Source organism: Papilio machaon, chromosome 3 (genome assembly GCF_912999745.1).
Source record: "Papilio machaon chromosome 3, ilPapMach1.1, whole genome shotgun sequence".
NCBI classification, from domain to species: Eukaryota; Metazoa; Arthropoda; class Insecta; order Lepidoptera; family Papilionidae; genus Papilio; species Papilio machaon.
In genome coordinates this window covers 5,157,899-5,182,978 of record NC_059988.1, presented here as the reverse complement: position 1 = coordinate 5,182,978, position 25,080 = coordinate 5,157,899, and the positions used below count along the sequence as shown (strand labels likewise).

The following is a 25,080-nucleotide window of genomic DNA, read 5'->3' as shown; positions in this document are numbered from 1 at the left end:
ATAGAGCTGGAATGTGGCCATCGGATCTTCGCAATGAAACGACATAACCTCATCCAGATTGGACAGTTTAAATTGTATAGACGAGTAGTTTTTGAACCAGATTGTTGAAATTATTATTAGAGTATTAATGTGAAAGAAGCAAAAGAGGTGTGGCAGGACCGCGTCAATGGTTTGTCAGAAGATATCTCCAGAACGGCTGTTGGAAGAACACATAGGCTACTAATTATTATTATTTTTTTATTTCCCCGCGGAGGGAGTCTCGGTCGACAGCTAGTATTTCATAAAAATATGCGGCGTTACGAAACAATCGGTTAAATGCTAAACTATATGAAGCTGATAAAGTAAATACCGTCTTTGGTTAATATATGCAATTAAAGCGAAAAGTTTTGCATAACATGAGCACAAGTATCGCTGAGTCTCGGATGAGGCGGCGGTACCCGTGAATAAATTATAATTGGCGTTCAATCCAAGAAGTTATTATTCATTGCGACCGTGCTGTCTGCATATTTTTCTAATGAACTATCTTTCATAACTTTCAGGGTCTGATTAATTAGTATTTGGCCGACGACCTTCTAAATCACTCTGTATATCGATTTTGTTATCACGAAGGCGGCAAACAATCCAGTACCTGGTGTTCAATGACCGTTACTTATAGGCATCTGCAACAATTTGGTGTGATGTGATTGTTTTGAACATAGGATAGGATAGATTTTGTTAATATTGATATTTATCAAGAATATTTATTTTTCTTCAGGTTACACACGCATCTGGAAACACCTCACCCACCTAGCAGCGACCCGATTAACTGAATAAGACATCTGGACGTTTAATTAAGAACATTTCAAAACGAATGTGAAAACATGTGTTGATTAGAACTCATTTATATATACTAGCTTTTACCCGCGACTCCGTCCGCGCGGAATAAAAAAAAGAAAACTGAGTAAAAATTATCCTATGTCCGTTTCCTGGTTCTAAGCTATCTGCCCACCAATTTTCAGTCAAATCGATTCAGCCGTTCTTGAGTTATAAATGGTGTAACTAACACGACTTTCTTTTATATATATAGATGTACATAGTTCATAAAATGAATAACAGACAGAATGAAATGCGGTGAAGTGAATGCAGCGTGGACTGGCTTCACAAATGACGCTTGGCAACTAAATGATGTATTTTTGATTAAAAGCTGAAATGTTGTACTGTAATTGTTTAGTATACTGCAATGTCAAAGGTTGCTTTCCTAGTATTTTTACTGTATATTGTATGTATGTATATGTTTATTTTTATAAGAATTTATGAGTAATATTTATAATTGTAAAAGATATTTACAACTATGAATATCAGTATTTTCAGTATCTTACAATTAGAACCCGGATCCTGAGTTTCATTCTTAGGCAAGGCGATATTTTTATAATCATAACTTCTAGATTCCCACATTTTAATACAATTTCTGTATGATTTTCAAGTTGCGATGAGTTTTCCGTGCTTTTTTCATTTCTTGTTACCACGAAAAATGTTATCACTTTATAATTTTTAATAAAGAAATATTTTATAATTTATGTGATATGTATAAATTTATTGAACAAGTTCAATGAAAAAATGAAACAAAAAATTGTCATTTAAAAAGGGTAGTAAGAATAGTAAAACGTATGAAATAATATTTTATTGATGTTTATTTATACTACCATATAAATTACTGGATACCTGAATCAAGAATATTGAATTGAATATTCTTGGTTGAATATTCTCATACGTTTTACTATTCTTACTACTCTTTTTAAATGAAAATTTTATTGTTTTATTTTTTCATTGAAGAAGTCATAATTCGTGTTTGTTTAATTTATGAACAAATTAATTAATAAACAAACATGAAAAAAATAACTCTCTTTTCAACGAGTTTTTTTAGTTATTACATTATCCTAAATAGAAATGCATCTGACATAATCACGACAAAAATATCTTGTCAGATAAAAAAAAAGAATTTAATTTGTATCAACTTTGCAGCAAAAAGTTGCTTTATTCCAGTGGCTTGAGACAAGATGGTACTTTGATATGTTCATCCACTGCACTGCAGCTTTCGTGTTGGTTGTTGCTTTTCAACGACCTTAAAAAAAGTTTTGTACAACTAAATTTCTAATTCGTTCTACTAAAACAATAAAAATACTCACCACTTTTTCTTCGATGATTTCGTTATTGTTGTTATTGCTCCCATATTTTAAGGCACCGTTTTCCATGACCTCAAGATAGCCAGGTTTATTGTTATTTAATTACTTATTATTTACTATTAACAACTTTCGAGCAACATCTTATAATGATCTCTATGATTAATATATTTTAAAGCTAAAATTAAACATGTTATTAAAATATTTAATAGGGACGTACAAATTTTCTTTAAAACTATTGTTAACAATATAACAAGCAATCTTCATTTACATTCTTATGATGTTCTAATTTAAATTTTATGGGAATCACATTCACGTTATAATAAATAGCAATCATGAAGCTGCTGTCACTTTGAGAGTGTGGGTAAAAACAAAATCAAACAAGCTCTAAAAGTTGGCACGATTATTATTCGAATGTGTACAAAATAATGTTTCGATATTCAACATCGATAAACGATGAGATGTGATGTCATTTATTTTTTTTATCTAAAGTTATAAAAAAGTCAATTTAAGAAAAGTAGTACGTCATTTATAAGATTTGAATTCCCGATAAGAAACAAAAGGTGTGATTTGGATAAAATTTATAAATTTATACTTTTGATAACTTAAAACTTTAATCATCTCGCGCATTAAAAATAAAACTTTTCTGTTATACATTTTCGGTAACTTTTAAGTATCAATTCTTAGTCGTTGCTACGATACTTTTTATCGTAAACAATATATGTCGTCCCCTATGAGAAGACACCAAAATCATTAAAATCAATATTGTTAAAAATTCATTAATATTAAATTTATATTACAAGTTTTCAGTCGTCGTTTTCACGAACATCATTGGAACACTGGCACTAATTAAAAAATATAAAACAGTTCGAGTACCGATGTCGCGTTCGAAGGCACTATGAATGTGTTTATAAGACACATGTTAAACTATCATTAATATTGTTTTAAAGCGATCGTGTTAATAAGAGATGTTGGGAGCGTGCTGTGGGCGGCTCGGGCGGGCGGCACGGGCGGGCGGCCGGCGGCTCGCGTCATACTGCGGCTCGCGCGCGGCCGCCGCATTCGCGCACTCCGCGCCACCACCGACCACCATGCCCGAACGCACCATTGGCATCGCTTATACCTGACCTTGGACTACATACCGATTTTTTAACCATAGCATGCTCGAAGGCACCGACAGGTCAGCCGAGAATTTCTCTTCATTTCCTATTTTTTTTTACTTGCCGCTCGTAGGTAGTGCGGTGTGGTTTTGGTAGGTACTTGAAGAAAAAGCAAATGAGCAAATACTATTATAGATCAATGATTAAACACAAATTAAACAACGTGTTTCAAATACTTGGACTGAATGTTATCAAAATGCATACTAAAACTAGCCTGTAAATAATATTTGAGGTATAAAATACATACATTATACAACATATATTTAATAAAATGATCGTAAATTACAAAATACAGAATTTGCAACAATAAATAATTCACATCAATTTTAGACCTTAAGAATCTAACCTGCAACCTGCAAAAAGCAGATAAGCAACGTGAAATAGCTTTGTGTAAATAAAGTGAGCGACGTTTGCGTGGCTGAGGGAAGTTCAAGGCTTCATACACTTACATGTAGGCAAAAGGCATAATTGTAACACCAGCCCTACACAATGTACTGTATCGTACTTAATTCCTATGACCACGGTTCTCTCCTGTCAGAACACTGTAACTTATTGCTATTCTTTTCTCTTCGAATATAAAAACGTTAAGTTACTTTCTTTTGAAAAAAAAACTGATAGTAACCAGGTCGTTGACTTTACAATTATTGGGTTAAAGTACGTTTGTCCGCCATCATTGAATTAAAAACAACAACAACGTCTAATGGTCTAAAGACAAACTTAATAAAACATGAATTTTAGAAAATGATAAATAACATATTGACATTAAAATATTAAAATAATTGCAACACTTACATAATGCAGTCGTGGCGCTCAAGTCATTGTGTATGTATTGTTAGAAAACTAACACTATCTCTTTTTTATAAATTATATCAAAATGAGGTTATGATTTCTTATCTAAATTTCAAATCGCTTTCAATACCGTGCTACGATCTCATTAATTTGACATCTTTATTACTTTACATGGATCGATATTTATATGAAACGATAAAATTTAAAGATTACGAATCCGAATAAGTTACGAATCCGATTACACACTGTTCTGGTTAATTGCCGCACACGGAGTCCTTGAATGCTCCCATTCAGTGAACATTTAATACGAGAAAGATCCACTACTACGAGTTTCTCTTGGTGACTGAACATGGTAATACCATAATGTCATGTTTATTTAACCCTTTTACACAATATTGGATTTGTAAGACATCAATTTCATCTCCGTGTATCGTTCCATTGTTTGTTTAAATCACTTTCCATTGTCTACACACTTATCAGTTAATGTTGCGTGTACCTACTTTATCTCGCGTGATATTTTATTGCACAGTGATGTTTATCCATAGCAAGATACGAGTATAACGATAAATCTCTTCAAGTTGATGTGACATTAAAAGATAACATTCGCTAATTATTTACGTAAATAGTACGTCTTACAAATCTTGATAATTTAATCTTTTTATTTTGAATCTTTTACGACTCACTGTAAAAAAATTTACTCAAAATTACATTTATAAATTCTTAATTTGACTTTTATCTACGCCTCCGTAAAATTTCTTCCTATATTCGGTTTGCTATTGATAGGAACGAGAGAACTGACGAAATTAATGATTCAATATTAAAATGCGATAAGATATCGGGCAAGCCGTATACTTTACGTCTATTAAATTAATCCGTATCCAATGCGTGTTCTGCTGATTATTTTAAGTACAGTGATAATTATAAATATAAAAATTTACTATCAGACTACTACTAACCATCAGATGTTTGGTAAAAATGTTATAAAGTCAGTTCCATAGCTGTTAAGTAAGCTATGTTGGAAACTCGAACTAATAGAGATAACTACAACCGGAGGTTTTAATCGTTGGTATCTGTCACCAAATTTCCAGTTTAAAACTTATTGTCATCTCTATTTTGTCAAAGTTAATGACAGGGATGACAAAGAGTTTTGTCTGAGATACCAACGGTAAATCGCATTCACAAAAGCTGTCATTTCGAAGCAGCAACATATACCAGCGTATATGTAGACATCAGTAAGAGTTTGCAAAAGAAGCTTAATTTAGGCAGTGAAATGTAAACGGCTGATGAAGACAACAATTGTGTATGATTCATACAAACATCTTTACCAACATCTTTTGAACAATTGAACATTTTTTTCATCACTATGTCAGCGTATTAGTCGTTTTGAGAAGTACACATATCCATTAACAGTTTGGTATAAATGATAAAATAGAATTGCACAACATTCTTGATAATAGCCGTAAACAAGACAAAACGTGTTTTGATTCGACCTATTTAAATTTTAAACGTGATTATTGAAAGTTCCATGACAAGTAATATAAATATAAATGCTTAATCCCGTTTCAATTAGATTTCATAAAGGGGTTTGTAGTAAGAGACCAGCAGAAAAAAAGAGTATGTTTAAACTTTTCCAGTCTCATGAATCCTCTTTCCGCAAGTCCCGTATTTTAAAATATGGGAAGTCTACAAGGTTCAAATAAGGCTCTTGGCACTTCAATCCATTGTTGAAACAACTATGTTATATATGTAGTACAACACAATAAGATGTTTCGGTCATGTAATTCGGCAGTACAAACCAGAAAAAAATAGCAGAATACTTCAGCTTTTATGTGCTGTTTTAAATTCGACTAGTTATCACATATTACGTGCTCAATTATAAACTTGATAAAATCATTTACGAATGTTTAATAATTTTTCAACATAAAAGATAAGCAGAAGATGGTCATCATTACGCATCAAAATTCTTGATAAATTAAGTAGACATTAACCAGATGTAACAATAAAGAGCAATAATACTTCTTAGGGCCTGTTCACAATGTTCAAGAAAAACTCTATACAAGTTTTTTGGAATTTATTTCTTAAACTAGCTTTCACCTGCGACTCCTTCCGTATGGAATTAAAAAAAAAATTAATAAGTTGCCTATGTGTTCTTCCAGACTATGTTCTACATCTGTGCCACATTTCATCAAGATCCGTTGAGCCGTTCCGGAGATACCTTCAAACAAACATCCTTCCATCCATACATCTACGAGTATTAAGACTAAGATTAAATGTTCTCCGATAAAAAATGACTTATTACAAAATTAAATTGAAAAATCTCAAGTGAGTTTTAAGACATTTAGAAAAAAAGTACTAAAAATTTACAAAAAAATCTAGATATAATTCATGATGTTTAAATAGCACAGTTAATATAAATAAAAAAGCTAAAACAAATCCTTGTGTGCAATTTGCGTGACTTGGCGGTATTTTTAGACTTCGTAGATAATTTATCTAACGCGGAGATGAATTATTACTCAATAATCTTTGTACTTAAAAATATGTGAAATCATTTTTACGACATAATGAATATTATAAGAAACGTTATATCATACTGAACAAAGTTTCGTGTCAGAAACAAATCGAAATTTTTCCTAAGAAATGGAGATATTTTAACGACAAACTTTAAGGTTTCATCGAGATTTTTTATGCTCTAATTGATGATACATTTCAGAATATTTATTAACGCTATGATTTATTTATAAACTGAATGCGTTTATGCGAATACTTAGTTGTAATTATAAGTAAATAATAAACACGTTTTCCGTAAATAAATTCCAATATCGCCAGGAGTTGTGAACGTTTATTTGTACCTAATATCATATGCAGTGTAAATATCAACATTTATTAAATAACAGAGTTAGCGACATTGGTTCTATATAAAACACTAGCTTTTACCCGCGACTCCGTCCACGCGGAATAAAAAATAGAAAACAGGGTAAAAATTATCCTATGTCCGTTTCCTGGTTCTAAGCTACATGCCCACCAATTTTCAGTCAAATCGATTCAGCCGTTCTTGAGTTATAAATAGTGTAACTAACACGACTTTCTTTTATATATATTGATTAACAGCCGCCTTCTATATACGTATGATGTGGCAAAATTAGTGGTCATCTGCCGTCCCTAAAATAACAAAGTAACCACTGCCCATAGACATTGCAGATGCTTTGCCTAACTTTAGTGAAAATATTTAGGGAAAATTTCTTTTTCCATACATCTCCTCCCCCCACGAAATAGCCAGATCAATGAAGCATACCGCATTGGAGTCTCTGTATGTTATATCGAAAAAACATATATTTCGTACACATGTTTTTGCTAACGAACGAAATGAAAAACTATTTTTTTTTATTTTTGTCTGTCTGTCTGTCTGTACGTCTGTCCGCAAGGCCAGAGTTGTTCCGGGTAATCTCCGGAACGGCTCGATACAGAACAGATCGATTTTGCCGGGACTTGGACGGGAAGGCAGCCGATACAAGCGGATATTTTAAAGGCAATTTTTTTTAGTCCTGCACTGACAAAGTCGTAGGCGATCACTAATTTAAAATAAAAATTAATCAACAGATGAGGTAATATTTCCAAAAATGCAATTTTTTTTGGGACTCTTTTTATGTGCTGGCTCGAAAAGAGATATAGGCGAACTTATACATTTTTATTCCTTGTTTAGTATTGAGTATGCTACTGTCTAATAAAAAATTAGGTAACTGTTGATTATTTTAACCGTTAGCATCATTATTAGCAAAGCATCTAAGATGCGATGTACAAAAATATTATGTAAATGTCTTAGTTATAATCCAAGTCCTGATCAAATAACAGTTTAGGATTATATATAATTCTTTTATTTACCGTCGCCTAGTATCATGTAATGACTTGAATATACAAAGAAGATTACGGCAAGGAATTATATATAACGTGAACGACACGAATTACTGATTGTAATGAAAAAAATTATCTTTATTTGCTATCGGAAAGCCATGTAGGGCGCATGTGTGGTACGTCGTTTATTATAACAGTATTATTTTATAATTGTGCAACACAGTGTCTAGTTGTTAAAAACGTTCAGTGAAACTTTACACTATGGTTAGTGAAAAGAAAAATATTGAGAAAGAAAAAATGAAAGCAACGCCGAAAGATGCGCCGGGAAGACTCGCACGATTGTTTTTTTTGTGGACTTTTCCATATTTTTATAATGGGAATCGACGTGATCTAGAAGAAGAGGACTTAGTTCCAACTACACCTGACTATTATTCTAGGACAGTTGGTGATAAATTAGAAAGGTCAGTTCGTTTTTTTGTTATCGTAAAACTCCACTTCCGAAAAGATAACTCTTTTTATGAAAAATAATGAAAAGAATGATATTATGTTTTTTTACAAAAGTTTTGATATAAAACCATAAAACTTGCTACAATTTTGCGGTGAAATAATTTTTATTCCAATTACGTCGGTGTAGACAATGAATCTCACATTTTCTTAGAAAAATTAAAAACAACAATATGTGTCAATACAAGTGTCACGTCACGTCAGTCGAAACTCACAGTAAAGTTAGGAACATACAGCCTGAGCAAGAATAAAAAAATTCTTTGCGGAATAATGTGGAACTTATTGCTTTGCGGACATAAGAAAGTGATGTGTAGTAAAGAAGCCGAAGCGTCCCTAGCCAGGGATTTTTATATTATTAATTTAGAAATACATGAAAAATAAAATAACAATTAAAATAATAATAAATAAATAAAGTAAATAAATAAAAGACATTTATGAAGGAAATTAGACATGTTTGAAATGATCCTTCAAATTGATAATTGATTGCTCGATTGCCCACTTCACAACTTTCCGTCGTGACGTAGCGGAAATTTAATCTTTCTATGGCTTCCATAACCTTATGCTTAACATAGAAAATGGAAAAATACAACGAATACGAATTTTTTATTCATTTATTTATAATTTACATTCATAAGTCTTAACTCTTTTTGTATCATCGAAACATCTGCCACGGAATTTACTCGTACATTGAGTCATCTAACACTAATGATTCCGTGTTATTGTGTCCGTATTACGACTTATTAAAGTTATCGATTTCCCACTTCACTAAACGCAATTACATACATCACCTACTACTATATTTTAGAAGTACTCATGTGTACAATACATGTAAACATATATAATATGTAAACATATATATGTAGTCTTTATTTTGTAACATATCGTTTTTTACAGCCAAACGTTTTAAGCAACCTTATTTAATTTTGTATGCTGTTTACAATACACGATTTTTATGAACGATATTTACGTATATATTTATCTTCTTCGATCACTTTTAAAAACCATACTTAGATGCTATCACTTGTCTCTAAAGGTAATAAACCTAATCGTAATTCGTCCTTAATCTATTTCCTACTTTTATCAACACTAGCTGTCGCCAGCGCCTCCGTCCTCGAGGCGTTAACAAAAAACTTGATTAGTAGCCTATGAGTTCTTCCACACTATTTTCCACACCTGTGCCAAATTTCATCCAGATCTGTTGAGTTGTTCCGGAGACACCTTCAACAAACATCCATCCATCTAAATATTCGCATTTATAATATTAGTAAGATAATAGGAAACTGCAATTTTTGTACTACTTTATTTTAATTAAAAAGTTTAAAAATTAAATGTTTACTGTAAATAACCACTAAGTAGTTATATATTAAATTAACAAGTTTTAACAGTAACATTGTTTTTATTGGATCAGCTGTTCACCATATTGTATCAATAGAGAGGACATTGCGAATCGATACCTAATTAATAGTAATGTAGTGTTAAAATTTGACACGTTTTTCTATATACGTTAGTTGAAAATGGAGAGGAAAGTATCACCATTGTTTTCAGTTTTTCATATTTATAGCCACGGTGGAAAATTACTTATAATTCGTGTATTATCAAAAAGATAAAACGATGTATAAGATACCGGCGCTGCTAGTTGTTTATTAAAGTTATAACTTTAAGGCAGAAGTTTAATGTTTACGAAAAAAACATGTTGCAATAGTGGTTAAAAAAAATTTATTTCTTTTCATTAATAGAAATAGAGAAAACACAAAATATGAAATAAGTATATTAAGTAGTAAAAAGTTGATTTATTTATTTAACTATTTTATATATTATTCTTAATTGATTAAGTATAGTTTCTATAGGTTATTAGTTTTATAGGTATAGTAGTATAAGTAGTATAAGTAGTAAAATTTAAATTTAGCGAAGATTAAATGTTACAAATACACAACCAAATAAGAACTAATGAGGTAGCTTTTTATGAAACACTTTCTATGAGTCTTAATCATTAATCTCCCATAACCATAGACTATTAATCATTAACCTCCCATAATCATAATAGGTTATGGTTATGGGAGGTTAATGACTAAGATTAAGGTAAATATTAGGAGATTTGCTTACCGCTCTGTTGATTACTGACAATCCAATCCTGGATTAACACAAAAACATATTGTCGTCCTTTTCATTGTCTTTGATAAACAGAGACTGAATTATGTGTATTATGAACAGTTATTTACAAATAGTAAGTTTACCCTGTGTTTTACAAAAACACAGGTTAAACTTACTGCAGAATTTCCTTGAATTCTTTTAGAATTTACTTCCAGCTACTGAAGTACTACGTATTCATGAATTCATTTTTTATTTCAGAAATTGGTTAATAGAAGAGGCAAACGCAAAGGCTAATGGAAGAAAGCCTTCATTGGTTAAAGCTCTTACAAAGACGTTCTTTTGGTCTTTTATACCAGGAGGCATCTCTCAACTTTTATCTGTTGGTATTAGGTATGTAGATATTTTGTGTTTTTTTTAAAAAAGCATAGAAAAAGATAAAGGATATCATTAAGACACGACAAATCGTTCTTTTAATGCCTAAATAAAGGAAAATTGTCTAATACTTTTGTTGCTAGTTAAGCTAAATGAAAAGCGGCCAGATTCTATATCTAGGTGTAAATATTTGATATAATAATTTAAGAGCACGTTTTATCATTTTTGTTATTAATATTCTTAGTGAAATCGCTATTTTAATTAACAGAAATAGAAAAGTAGGCGTGAAGCTTATAAAATTATAATAATTTTAATTAGAATTCCGATAGCGTTTCATTTTACTTCATGTACGATGAAAATGTGAAATATTTTATATAGCATGAACGCAACATTTTAATACGCTATTTAAATTTGTAATCACGATATCGAATATTATTTTTAATAGTATTAATATTATTAGTAGTTATAACTCGTATAAACCTGCAGAATTTTTGATGCAAATCTATATTTATCTTTGCATTGTCAAACAAAACTTTAAAGATTTCTCGTACTTTAGCGATGACCTTATATGAGTGAAATACCTCCACGCTTCCTCCTGAAAATCTTTACAGTTTTGTTCATACACGTGTATTCATCTAAATGGAGACGAGGAAAAATATTTAAATACTTACTACTCTTGTAATATGAACCCAAACTCAACATACCTGATATGTTTTATTTTCATAGGACGGCAGTACCCCTTCTATTCGCCGAACTTCTGACTTACTGGTCCGTGAATTCAACAACAAGTAAAGCAACGGCCTCTTACTATGCCATAGGCATGATATTGGGCAACTGGGTGGCAGCTTTCTTCGGACATCACGGCAATTTCCTGTGCCAACAATTCGGAATGAAACTTAGAGTGGCTATCAGTTCTTTAATGTTTAGAAAGGTCTGTATTACTTTGGAGTAAGGTGAAGTACATATTTATTGACAGGGTACGAGTAATTGAAAGTTTTGGGTTTTATTCGAATATTTTAGAAATGTGATGAGCATAATATGATATATAACGAAAGGTAAATGTTTAAATATTGAATTGTGTCGTAAACAATTCACAAAATTGAACTTTCTTCTACGCAAAACGAATGGTACTAATATTTATGCCAGTGTTTTCCGATAACATCTTTTTGAGGTGTTTGCTCCATCAATCAGCCGATTAGGTTGAAAGTAAAAACATTTACAACACTGACATATTTCGTCTATCTTACGTATCACTATATCCTTTATTTGGTACATAAAATAGTGATTAAACTATTTCAATATTTGAATTTTTTGAGGATATCAAAACGTATTTTTAAACAGCACTTTAAAATATCAGGGTGAAATTTTCATTTAATATGAATGTTATTCGTGAACATGTTGCATCGAACTCTCAACCTGGAATCAATCAAATGAATAAATAGAGCGAGAATTCCGCCGCAAAGAGGATTTGTAACATCAGCTCTACCACTAACAAATATTATTTGGCACTGAAAATTTTTATTTGAAAGTGATTCAATTTTTCGATATTTATTTTAGCCTTATAATAACTTCAGCCTTATGGATAAATCCAAGTAATTTTATATTTAAGATTTCTTTTTTCTTACATGAAAATATAATTAAAATCAAAATAGAAAACATTTATTAAGTAATCAATATTATCTTACTTAAAATAACTGCTGTACTGTAGCATTTACGTGTTCTTTTTTTGTATTTTAACATAGAACAAATAATAATGATAGGAACAATTTTTTGGTCTTTATACTCATAGATTATGTTTTTGTTGTAATTTTAGATAATGCGTATGAACAACGGCGCTTTGGGTGAGACGACTGCGGGTAAGGTCGTGAACTTACTATCAAACGACCTGCAGCGCTTTGATCTGGCATTCCTCTTCCTGCACTACATCTGGATCATTCCCCTGCAGCTGGCGGCTGTATGCTACCTTGGGTACATGCAGGCCGGCTACGCAGCCCTGATCGGCTTAGCGGCATTACTTATCATAGCTTTGCCAATACAAGGTTAGTTACCTTAGTTATTCAAACATTGGCCGAATATGTTGAACAATAATTATTTGAAGACTAGTATTCACTGCGAATTAAATTGACCTTTTATGAAATCGGTCAATTAATAAGCTAATCTAGGACTAGGATATATTTTTTTGTGATATCGTTGGTTTTGGTGACGGGCGGTGGTGATCGGGATAAGGGCAGGTTGATGATGATCGTTACTTCTATAAAGCATATTTATGTTAAACCTTTCTTAAATATTAGGTGAGGATCTATGTAATGTTTATTTATACAATTTGGTTGTGATAGTTATCAAAAATGAATTAATAATAACTATCTTTATTAAGGTTTACTTGGAAACTTTCTTGGAAGGGTCAGGTTCCGGACTGCAGTGAAGACAGATGCTCGTGTTAAATTAATGAGTGAAGTAATAAATGGAATACAGGTAGGCGATTTTTTTTAGTATAGAACATTAGAAGTAAGTTAATTTTAGTAGTACGTAAATACTGTAATACTTCACATGTTTCAGGTTATCAAAATGTATGCATGGGAAATTCCATTTGAAAAAGTGGTGTCTGAAAAGCGAAGAGACGAATTAAAACAAATCAGAATAGCATCAAGTTTGAGAGTTATTTTCCTCGGGTTCATGGTGTTCACGGAAAGAGCAGCTCTCTTCATAACAGTTCTTGCTCTTGTTTTATTCGGGAATGTCATGACTGCTAATGTCGTAAGTTGATTTCTTTATACCACTAATTGTCTATTAAATTGTTGCATCAAATTTACACAATTTAGTACTTAATTAATGGCTTAACTTTGAAAAGTTAACTATAATTAGATTAGATTTTTTTTAATTTTTATTTTTTCAGATATACCCGTTGCAACAATTTCTTAACACTGCACAAATTAACGTAACGTTAATTCTACCACTTGTATTGACATTTACTATCGAATTGTTTGTTTCATTAAGAAGAGTAGAAGAGTTCCTTGCTTTAGGTATGTTTTTGAAGTCAAATGTGTGCTTGCGATAGTGAAACATAACACCTTGTCTTGTCCTTTATCTTACAAAAAAAAGTTGAATGCTTGAATCACTTTTACTTGAGAATTCTTATTTGTTCCACAGAAGACAGACTTGATTTGATCAAAACAGAAATGACAACACCAACGTTGTTCCGGAACATCTCGGGGAGCTTCAGGGATGAAGGCAAAGAGTCCAGTGTTAGACCTCTTTCATACCAACCCAAGTCGGAACTAATGTCAGAACAGTTCTCTAGTAATGGTTGGTTATAGTCTTATACAGTTAAAGAAAAATGATTTTTGAATTTGATATGGCAAACATACTTTGTCTTTTATAAAAACCATATAAAAGTAAGAAGCCAAATTACAAATTGTCGTAAGATGATGTTGGCAATATAAACTATACGATTTTTTAGATAATACCGATTCTAAATGATGTTGGCATGCCCGGCTAGTAAGAGAGATCGTCATACTCTTTTTGTCTGAATTTTATCATTCAATAGTAAGAAAATGTGCCAATACAAATATTCATCTGTTAAATCTATCTATATATATAAAAGAAAGTCGTGTTAGTTACACTATTTATAACTCAAGAACGGCTGAATCGATTTGACTGAAAATTGGTGGGCAGGTAGCTTAGAACCAGGAAACGGACATACGATAATTTGTACCCCGTTTTCTATTTTTTATTCCGCGCGGACGGAGTCGCGGGTAAGAGCTAGTATATATATAAAAGAAAGTCGTGTTAGTTACACTATTTATAACTCAAGAACGGCTGAATCGATTTGACTGAAAATTGGTGGGCAGGTAGCTTAGAACCAGGAAACGGACATAGGATAATTTTTACCCCGTTTTCTATTTTTTATTTCGCGCGGACGGAGTCGCGGGTAAAAGCTAGTACTTTATATTAAAACTTGTTTAAATTGAAACCTACGAAAATTCAGCCCTTTTAAAAGTACATGATAACTTTTTTGTATTACTTTCCCAATTTCCGTTCTTTGGAGAAAACTTTACCTGCCAATTAAACTTTACTCGGAAATATGTTTTTTTAAACAATGATATCGTTTAAAAGGTTTCGTACCAACGGGGAGGAAGTTCCGTAGAAGCCTATCACAGCCGAATTATGACTTAGCAGTGGAATTGCGAGACGTAAGCGCCAGTTGGACCGGTGACCCCAATTTCTTGGCACTGAAGAACATTTCCTTACGCATACGCAAGGGGAAGTTTTGCGCAATCATAGGGGCCGTGGGGTCAGGCAAGGTAGAGACTATTCGTTTATAAATTGCTTGTTATTTTGTCGAAATTAAGAAGTAACTTACCAGTACTTAAACTTTTATGAAATGGTTTTTTAAACGTTTAATAGTATTATGTATACTTTTATCAATATGATAGAACACATTGTGCTAAAGACATGTTGCTATTATACGTTTAAAAATGCATCGAAACAAAGACTGGTAAAGATCAATTTATCACTATTGATTTGTGGACATATGCTAAATAGTCTTCAACATGGGCGAAATTCTAAATTTTTAAGGTTGTTTGTATCCCATTCCAAATGACGTACGATAGGGTAATGAATCATAAGTTTTTCGTGCTGTTATAGTTAACAAAATATAATGTCATAGGCAGATATTATATTAAAACTATAATGTCAAACAAACTATAAATTTATTTCATTTTTTGCATGCAGTCCTCCATCTTGCAATTATTACTGAAGGAATTGCCTGCAGCAACCGGCAGCGTGTCCGTATTCGGCAGTGTCTCTTACGCCAGCCAAGAGGCGTGGCTGTTTCCAAGTACAGTCAGAGAAAACATTCTCTTCGGCAAACCTTTTGACAAACAGAAATATCAACATGTAAGTATTATCTTTTTACCTATTCTTTTTCCTTAATATTCATTTTTAAATACAATTTAATACATAAAAAAATCCCGCAAAGAAAATAAAGCCATAAATTTTGTATACGTAGTAGAACTACAGTCAAAACCGTTTATGGCGACATCGTTTAGAACAACATACCGGTTAAATTGACCAAAATCAAAGGTCCTGGCTGAATGTTATATACATATCTTTCCTATTAATACCTGTCACCGGTTGTTACAACTATCGGTTTTTACGACTCAATATGAGTAGTCCCTTCGATGTCGTTATAACAGATTTTGACTGTATTTCATTCTACTGATTGTGACACTTTGGGCTTATTTAATAGTCAAGTTTACAGAGAAACTTCATTATACAGTCACACTCAGAGTCTTTAAGTTGTCACTATTGACACCCTTAGTAAATTATACACAGAAATCTACACCAAATTATTGCTTAAGTAACTTTAAAATGACCTATTTGTGTTAGTTATTCTGTTAGATATTGTTATTGTAACGGTATTATTTTGTCTAATGCAAACAAGTTCTGTTCGCTTATGTGATGGTTATTTGTCTGCCAATAAAAAGTAATTAAGATAACAATTTACTATGAATTAAATAAACTGTGCAAAATATATGGCGTAATATCTTTATTATCGTGTCACTCGAATATCCTTAAGCTGTTTACGAAAATCATGCTTGATAACATAAGTAATTAATTTGGTTGGTAACAAAACAATGACTCGACTTAAAATTCTTAAGTTTCTGAAAACAATAACTAGTCAACTTTATCTGTGGATTTCCACCGGTAGAGTTTACAAGACCCTTCTATAGACTACTTGACATTAGAGTAAACAAAAGTATTTACAATCAATATCCGCTTCCATTATCCTTATTTTGAGTTATCTATTAATCTTGGATACCTCATAAAAAATCTATTTCAACATAGTCTAAGAAATTCAAAAGATATTATTGTTAAAATAAAATCGGTAAATAAGCACGAAAATAAAAAAAATTATAAAAGTGACTTGTACTGATCTGACTGAAAGTATACAATATTTATATGGATTGTGTGAACGAATATTAGAACTTGAAGATAATAATCACTTGAAAATGTCACCTTGAACTCACGTGGCGTAATATACTAATTATAAAAAATAATTTCAGGTATGCCGAGTCTGTGCTTTGGAGAAGGATTTCAAGCAATTTCCTTACGGCGACCAAACGCTAGTGGGTGAGAGGGGGGTGTCCCTGTCAGGGGGACAGCGCGCTAGAATCAATTTGGCCCGCGCCGTCTACAGACAAGTAATTGATTTTTTTTGTTATATGTACTAACAACGGCCGCAAAGGAATTAATTTCAAAACGAATGTGCAATATTAAGTAGTTTTCTGATTGCGAAATGTCAATATTCCTTTTTATATAACCAACCAATCAAGTAATCGAGAAAAATTTTTGTTTAGTAAATATGTTTGTCTACATATACCTTGACCATTTATAACACACACTTATAACTTTTATAAAAGGTACAAGTACATCGACACAAAGACATATTAATCGAACGTTTTATATTATTTAGGAGCAATGACTTTACTACAAAGATTGTATCATTCTACTGCTTGTAGAATAATACTCGTCATGGCAATGTGACTTTGACTTGGCAGCGAAAGCGTATCTTGAAAAATGACTAATTGTTTAAAAATAAACTGTGTTTACTTTATATTGAATATTATTGGTTTCAGGCCGATATTTACTTACTCGATGATCCGCTCTCTGCGGTAGACGCAAACGTAGGCCGTCAGCTCTTCGATGGTTGCATAAATGGATATTTACGCGGCACTACAAGAATTCTCGTCACTCATCAAATCCACTTCCTCAAGGCAGCTGATTTAATTATTGTTTTGAGCGAGGTTTGTTTTTGATGATATTCGAACCAATGCTTGCAGTGGTTGCTGTTTTCTTATCTTATTATTAAAGAACTCACCCTTTTTATTGAGACCCTTGAGACGAAAACATTTCTTTATTGTCAAATAGGGCGGGATTGAAAACATGGGATCTTTCGATGAGTTGGTCTCTTCGGGTAAGGACTTCGCTATGCTACTCTCCGCACTGCAAGAAGGCAAAGAGAAAGATGATAGTACTCTCACAGTAAGTGTTATAATCTTTTTTAACCTTCGTATTACCGGTGACGAAATTTTGGATGGCATTAATCACTTGTAAATTAACTTCATTCTTCAGTTCCAAAAACTCAATACATATTTCGTGATTATTGGGTATCTATACAGGTTGATGAAATAGTCATGGATGAAACAAAAACGGAAATAGGGTGACCCCGGCAAAACTGTTCTATGGACACCCCCTAGTGCCGACACCTATAGAGTTATGATTTAGTTTGTATTATTTATTATTAGAAATAAAATATTTTTTTAAATCGTCTAGGTCGGTGACGACGAGATCTTAGACATGCATTTCGTTGGTTATTACTTGAATTGAGACATATTTCCGTTTTATAAATTTTTTTTGACATCGAAGCCCACTGTAAAAAAAAATGTTCTACATGATCAGTAGTACTGATCATGTATGTCATAACACTTCAGCATATGTGACTCGCATATTTCCTAAGAGCAATATACTACTCATAGTAAAATTGAAGTTAAGGAAACAGAGCAATCAATGAAACAGAATCTTTGTATTTCTTTCAAAGTTATCATTATCTAAGACTCAATCGAAACTCAACCCTGCCTATTAAATGAATTATCCCAAATATTGGCTGGTACGTACTGTAAAATTAAACTAGTACTTTTTCAATTTTTATTATCGTTCGATACGTGACTCTCTTGTCACCTGTATGGGCCTTTTTTGTCAAATTTAACTTTAAATTCTCTTATCTAGAAAAGTGATGAAAAATCAAGACCAGCATTGTTGAAAGCTATATCAATTAACGAAGGAGATGAACAAGCACAATTTGAAGAACAAAAAATGGCGGCCGAAGAAAGACAATCTGGAAATCTTCGCTGGGAAGTTGTTTCAACGTATTTCAAAGCCGGTGGTAACATATTCTTTGTCATGTTTACCTTCGTCATGGTTCTGATGACAGCGGTCTCGGCGGGTGTTGTTGATTACTGGGTCAGCTTCTGGTGAGAACTTTTTTCAATTATATTCTTAACTGTCAAAAGAGAAAGATTTAAGATGTTTAATCAAATTAAAAATGTAATTTTTTTTAAATACATATTTTCTTATTTTAGGACTAATCAGATGGCAGCCTATGAAGAAGAAGTTGGTGCAGATATGGGTGAGTTTAACGTATTTTAAATCACTTCAACTAGTATCAAAATTATTTTGTAATTTTACTCTTAAATCACTCATAAAATTTCAGAACCTGGCTTGGATGTGCAAGTTGGTCCTTTGACGACAGGACAATATTTAATTACACACGGCTGTCTAGTTCTAGCCACCATATTGATTACTAATTTCCGAGCCATACCTTTTGTTCAATTGTGTATTAATGCCTCGAAATGGCTACATGATACGATGTTTTCTACAATGTTACGAGGCATCATGAGATTCTTTGATACTAGCTCTTCAGGTAAGATTTTTATTCGAGCAAAATAGTCTAAATGCAATAACGTACATAATATTAAAGTTAATTTTCGTTTCAAGGCCGAATCCTCAACCGTTTCACAAAAGACATCGGTGCAGTGGATGAAATATTACCGAGAACTTTACTGGATGTACTACAAATCTACGGAACTTTGATTGCAATCCTCGTACTTAATGCTATAGCATTATACTGGACACTGGTACCATCAGCTGTGCTTCTCGTTTTGTTCTTATTTTTCGTGAGAATATACACTAAAGCCGCCCAAGGAGTAAAGCGACTGGAGAGTGTCAGTAAGTAGCGAAATTAGTCAATTTTAAAAACAAATTGTATTCTTTAATTTTCGTGGACGACAACCATTATGATTTCTATCTAAAGCATCTATTAAAATTGTGCCTCGTTTTCAACAGCCAAAAGTCCGGTATTTGGTATGGTTACATCTTCACTAAATGGTATTGCAACTATAAGATGCTGTGGTGCCCAGGACCGACTCATTGTTGACTTCGACGCACATCAGGTCAGTAAATTAAAATAACAAATGAATAGTGTAATTGATAGTTGATATCTTCTTAACAAGGTTTATTAAATCTAGACCTAATGACAAGATAAGGTGGTTAAAATTGTTCCATGGTGTTAAAAGTAAGAATATGATAAGACCTAAGTTTTCTCACATATAAGTACTTGTATTTGGATGTACATACAATATTAAACCTCTGTTTATTAGCATAATTCTAAACACTTATATTTACTTGTTCTACACCAGGATCTACACTCATCCGCATGGTACGGCTACTTGGGTGGTGGAGTCACATTTGGATTTTATTTGGATACAATGTGTCTTATTTACATGACTACGATCATCTTTGTCTTCATATACATTGATTTTGGTAAGATTGTGGTTTTATTCAGAAAAGGGGCATTAAAGACAAACTTCCATTGAAAAAAATTATTGACAACAAATTATAACAAATACAGAAATTATTTGAGATCTGGATTTTTTGCCTCCACTAAATTATATTATCTTAATCAAAGACACATGGAAAATTAATTCTAAAACGTGTCAAAAGACTAACCTAGTGGAATATTTTAATGCGCTTAGGACACTTGGTGTAGTAGTTACTCCTCCAACTTAAAAGGATATTGAGACATTTCTCAGATAATGTTGGTGTGCTACAGGCAACATCATAGCGGTGGGCAGTGTGGGCCTGGCGGTGACGCAGAGCAACACATTGACCGCCATGCTGCAGCACGGCGCGCGCATGTTAGTCGAGTATGTGGCGCAACTCACCAGTGTTGAACGAGTGTTAGACTACACTAAAGTTGAGACCGAACGGAACCTATTCGATGGACGTAAGTGTCACTAAAGAGATAGAAGATGTGAAGAGAATCAAGTCATTATTATTACTTTCTGGCTACTTACTATATTTAATATTTTCTTTAATGCATCGCATATTTGTTTCTATTACTCATGTTTTACGTGTAGCCCACAATATTTTTTGGATTTGTCTTTGTATAAAAGCAGGTGCCGGAAACTTTACGTATTCACAGTTTATGACATAATTGGACGATGAATCCTTATTGTAACAATTACAATTGTTGTGTGTGACAGCGCTAGAGAAGCCCTTTCTTAAACAATTTGCAGTATTCACGGCGCCGTCGGCGTGCTTGGTTATAGCGAGCTTGTCTTCAAACTCAAGGGTTTGAACATGAAAGCTTTAATTTTAGGCCAAGGACGTTGTTACACGTGCCGTGGAAGCAAACTAAATATGTATAATATGAAATATTTATTTTTATGTAGCGTAAAAAAGGTGCTTTGACGTTATTAATATAATTCAGGGTAAACTGGAATATAATTGGTTACACAGTCTTCCACAATAAAGTGATTCGGACGTCATAGAGATGTTGTACAACTGTTGTTTTTGTTTACAGCGTCTCCCATCCCTCCGACTTGGCCCGCGGAAGGAAGGATCGTGTTTCAAAACGTGAGCCTTCGTTACGCTCCCGACGAAGCACCCGTGCTCAAGAATTTGAATTTGGAAATAGAGAGCGGCTGGAAGGTATTGATTCTTTCTTAAACCATAAAGTTATATTATTTTCACACTTATAATCGTAAGCAGTGTTACGTAAGAGTTATACTCAGTTTACGTTGTTCCTGTACAGCGAACGAAACCAGCGTTGGATTACGACTAGTACAAAGTAATCTGGGCATTAAGGGATTTTGTTGCAAGGAATAATTGTTAACATTTAATTGAAAAGGCGACGTAACTACATATTTTTTAGGTCGGCATTGTGGGCAGAACTGGTGCGGGAAAATCGTCTCTGATATCAGCATTATTTAGATTTTCCTTCATCGACGGGAAAATATCGATTGATGGAATCGATACGGCTATGATTGCCAAACAGGTAACTATTTCATAAAATTTATATTTTATGTAAACAAAACCAATAGTACTATGAAGATTGTGAGAAAGTTCTGTTCTCTCATTTTATTTTATTTGAATTACAATACAATTTGTCACACGATATAAAACAAGATTTCATTTTCAGGGATTACGTTCTAAAATATCCATCATCCCACAAGAACCGGTCTTATTTTCTGCCACAATTAGATACAATCTTGACCCATTTAACATCTACAGCGACGACGACCTCTGGAGAGCTCTAGAGCAGGTAAACAATTCACGAAGAATGAATGGAATACAAAATAGTCATAATTTATTTCTATTGTTCATTTTACACGTATATTATTAATAGGTTGATATGAAATCGGCTGTTCCTTCGTTAGACTTCAAGGTGACCGAAGGAGGTGCGAACTTCTCGGTCGGTCAGAGACAACTTATGTGTTTGGCCCGGGCGGTTTTGCGCTCAAATAAAATATTGATAATGGATGAAGCCACTGCCAATGTTGATCCACAGTATGTATTTAAATTACCTTTTTCTTCATATCTATGATACTGTGTTGATTGTTACATGATTGTTTATATCTTTCTAGGACGGATAATTTTATTCAACAAACGATACGTCGTCAATTCGCGTCATGCACGGTGCTGACGATAGCTCATCGACTAAATACGATCATGGATTCGGACCGTGTCCTCGTCATGAGCAGTGGCTGCATCGCTGAATTCGATCACCCATACATTTTGCTCTCGGATCCCAACAGCGCTTTCTCGTCGATGGTGCGCGAGACGGGAGAAAAGAACAGTCGTCAGTTATTCGAAGTTGCCAAAGAAGCGTATTCAAAAAATAATCTAAAACAGAATTTAAGATGATCAATAACGCATTGCCTGTAAATGAGTTATAGTGTCCAAAGAATATTCAGAGTATGTGTTTGAAGCGCATTTAAAATTGAATTGTGTAAATAGGTTAAGTTTTAGCATGTGAACTTATGATAAAATGAAATAATAAAACGATTAAATTAAAAACTACCTTAGGCAAATACTATTTTCTATGTTTTCCTATTTGAAAAGAAAGATAGTTGTGAAATATACATCTTGTAAGTTATGTTTAACTTAAATGTAAATATGTACATGCCCTAAATAAAATATGCACATAGCATAGCAAATTGTGTTACATGCACAATTAAGTATACAATGGTTAAGTTAATGAACATCTTAGTATATAGACAAATAAATGGTGAATAAATGTAATAAATATTTTCAAGCACTAATTACTTACGACGACTGTAATCGTAACTGAAACACCGTACCTTAGCGGTCAGATCAAACTGAAGATTATGAAGTTTGGAAAGACCAATATATCAACATATTATACAAAGAAATTCGAATATAGTCGTTTTATTTATTTTACCTACAAAACAATCTCCTTCGCGGATGGTAACATCGGTAGAGTCGATGTGACAAATATATTATCAAAACAACTAACGTAAAGAAAAACCAAAATAATCTACTATTCCATTGTATGATGTTTTTGAATTTTGAATCACATTTTTCACAACTCATAACTGCTTAGGAAATACATTTCAAATTTATTACTTTATAAACATAACTGTTTTTTATTTATTGCTTACATTTCTCAAATGACAGCTGTCGTATCGACACTTAAAAATATCTGATGAAAAAAGAATTTACATGTCTTATAAGATCTATGGAAAATCAATGACAACATGTAACATAATGATTATAAACCTCATTTCTAATTTTATATTCCTTACATTAATAGGCATCTGTAAGATGCTAGTCCGAGGGCAAATGGGGTAATCCGAACTTGCCTTCGCAAGGGTCCGCAATATAAAGATATTCAATATATCCTCACATTTAAAAGACATTTTCTTCTGTTCTGCCAAATATACTAGCCACTGACAAAAAATTATTTGATACAGTTCATGATGCAACGTATTCGCTCAAAACATTACCTTATTCTCAGTCTCACAAAGAGAAATGTGTCACAAAATTTGTTTGTAAATGTTATCGTACCTTCTTGTTTGATCAGTTGCATTGGTCACAGCAACGTCGATAATAGTAACAGTGATATAGAGACCACAAAAGGTAAAGTATCACAAAGATCAGTATGCCTGACATGTAATACACATGGAGGCTGGTAGATTTTAAAGCTTGACAACATTCATCTTCATCGCAACAACTCATCATTAAAAACAATATAATTTTGCTATTTTTATCAACATTGTTTTTTTTATTAAAGTATTCTTCGTTGAATTAAAATCCACTTCTTCATTTTGTTATTTTGTTTTACAAAGTATATTGTGAGAATATTTGGGATGTCAGTTAAGTGTGATGTATGAGTATGACAAACATCTGACAAATATCAAAGAGTATGTAACTACTTCGTAGTATATATATGACAAATATATTATAATTGGCATAAACAATTAGTACTATTTTTACATATTTTGTTATTGGAACGAAGTTCCTTATCGCGCGTTGTGAAAGGGGGCTAGACGGAAAAAATTCTTACGAAAAGTTGTCACGACACTTTTTGTCACCATGGCAACGACGTGACAATATATAACGAAAATTCATAGATATAAAATGTACTTCTTGTGAAGACTTATGTTTTTTATTCATAGAATAAACATTGGTTCCTTCACTAATTAATCGAAAGGAACTTCGTTCCATCCGGGTGTCCCTTGACACCTCTCAAGTTTTTTTTTTATATAAAATGTATTATATAGATAATACGTTAATAAATAAACATGAAATATGTAGGAATAATATATGTATGATACTATCACAACCAGTAGGCATAAGACAAACTAAATTATGACAGCTCCCTAGTGCCTTCCTGATATGTATATATACACGTACACACTAGCTGTCGCCCGCGACTCCATCCGCGCGGAAATAAAACAAAGGTAGTAAGTAGCCTATGTGTTCTTCCAGACTATGTTTTACATGTATACCAAATTTCATCGAGATCTGTTGAGCTTTCTGGAGATACCTTCAAACAAACATCCATTCATCTAAATATTCGCATATATAATATTAGTAAAATATATATTTTGACAAAAACCAACCACGATAACAGCGCCTCTATTGCCGCTTCCTATATCCTTATTTGACTAGATTTATAATTATTTTGTTATTTTTTAGTGAATTTTGTTTGAGATTGTTTTTTATGAAGTCGACTTTCTTTTTTTCTTATTTTTTTATTTCTCAATTTTAAGTGAATTTGAAGTTCGATT

General features: G+C 32.7%; 1 protein-coding gene across 1 annotated transcript; it reads left to right on the top strand.

Moving 5' to 3' along the window:
• The first annotated feature begins 8,088 nt into the window (after positions 1-8,088).
• Positions 8,089-22,802, top strand: LOC106712387 (ATP-binding cassette sub-family C member 4). The gene is made up of 25 exons (XM_014504912.2): positions 8,089-8,418; positions 10,811-10,942; positions 11,651-11,855; positions 12,738-12,963; positions 13,299-13,396; positions 13,481-13,678; positions 13,818-13,944; positions 14,072-14,227; positions 15,038-15,225; positions 15,656-15,820; positions 16,990-17,127; positions 17,563-17,730; positions 17,855-17,968; positions 18,713-18,957; positions 19,066-19,112; positions 19,197-19,406; positions 19,481-19,711; positions 19,829-19,935; positions 20,182-20,305; positions 20,595-20,768; positions 21,348-21,475; positions 21,699-21,821; positions 21,966-22,088; positions 22,173-22,333; positions 22,411-22,802. Exons 1-25 carry the CDS (start codon positions 8,219-8,221, stop codon positions 22,688-22,690), a joined length of 4,068 nt encoding a protein of 1,355 aa, XP_014360398.2. The 5' UTR covers positions 8,089-8,218; the 3' UTR covers positions 22,691-22,802.
• The last annotated feature ends 2,278 nt before the right edge of the window (positions 22,803-25,080 follow it).

Bases quoted from the DNA above. Each gene is read 5' to 3' on its own strand.
- LOC106712387 (XM_014504912.2), top strand. From the start codon at position 8,219: ATGGTTAGTGAAAAGAAAAATATTGAGAAAGAAAAAATGAAAGCAACG. The intron at 13,397-13,480 runs GTAGGCGATTTT...CACATGTTTCAG, and splicing joins AAGTAATAAATGGAATACAG to GTTATCAAAATGTATGCATG. The intron at 20,769-21,347 runs GTAAGTGTCACT...TTTTGTTTACAG, and splicing joins ACGGAACCTATTCGATGGAC to CGTCTCCCATCCCTCCGACT.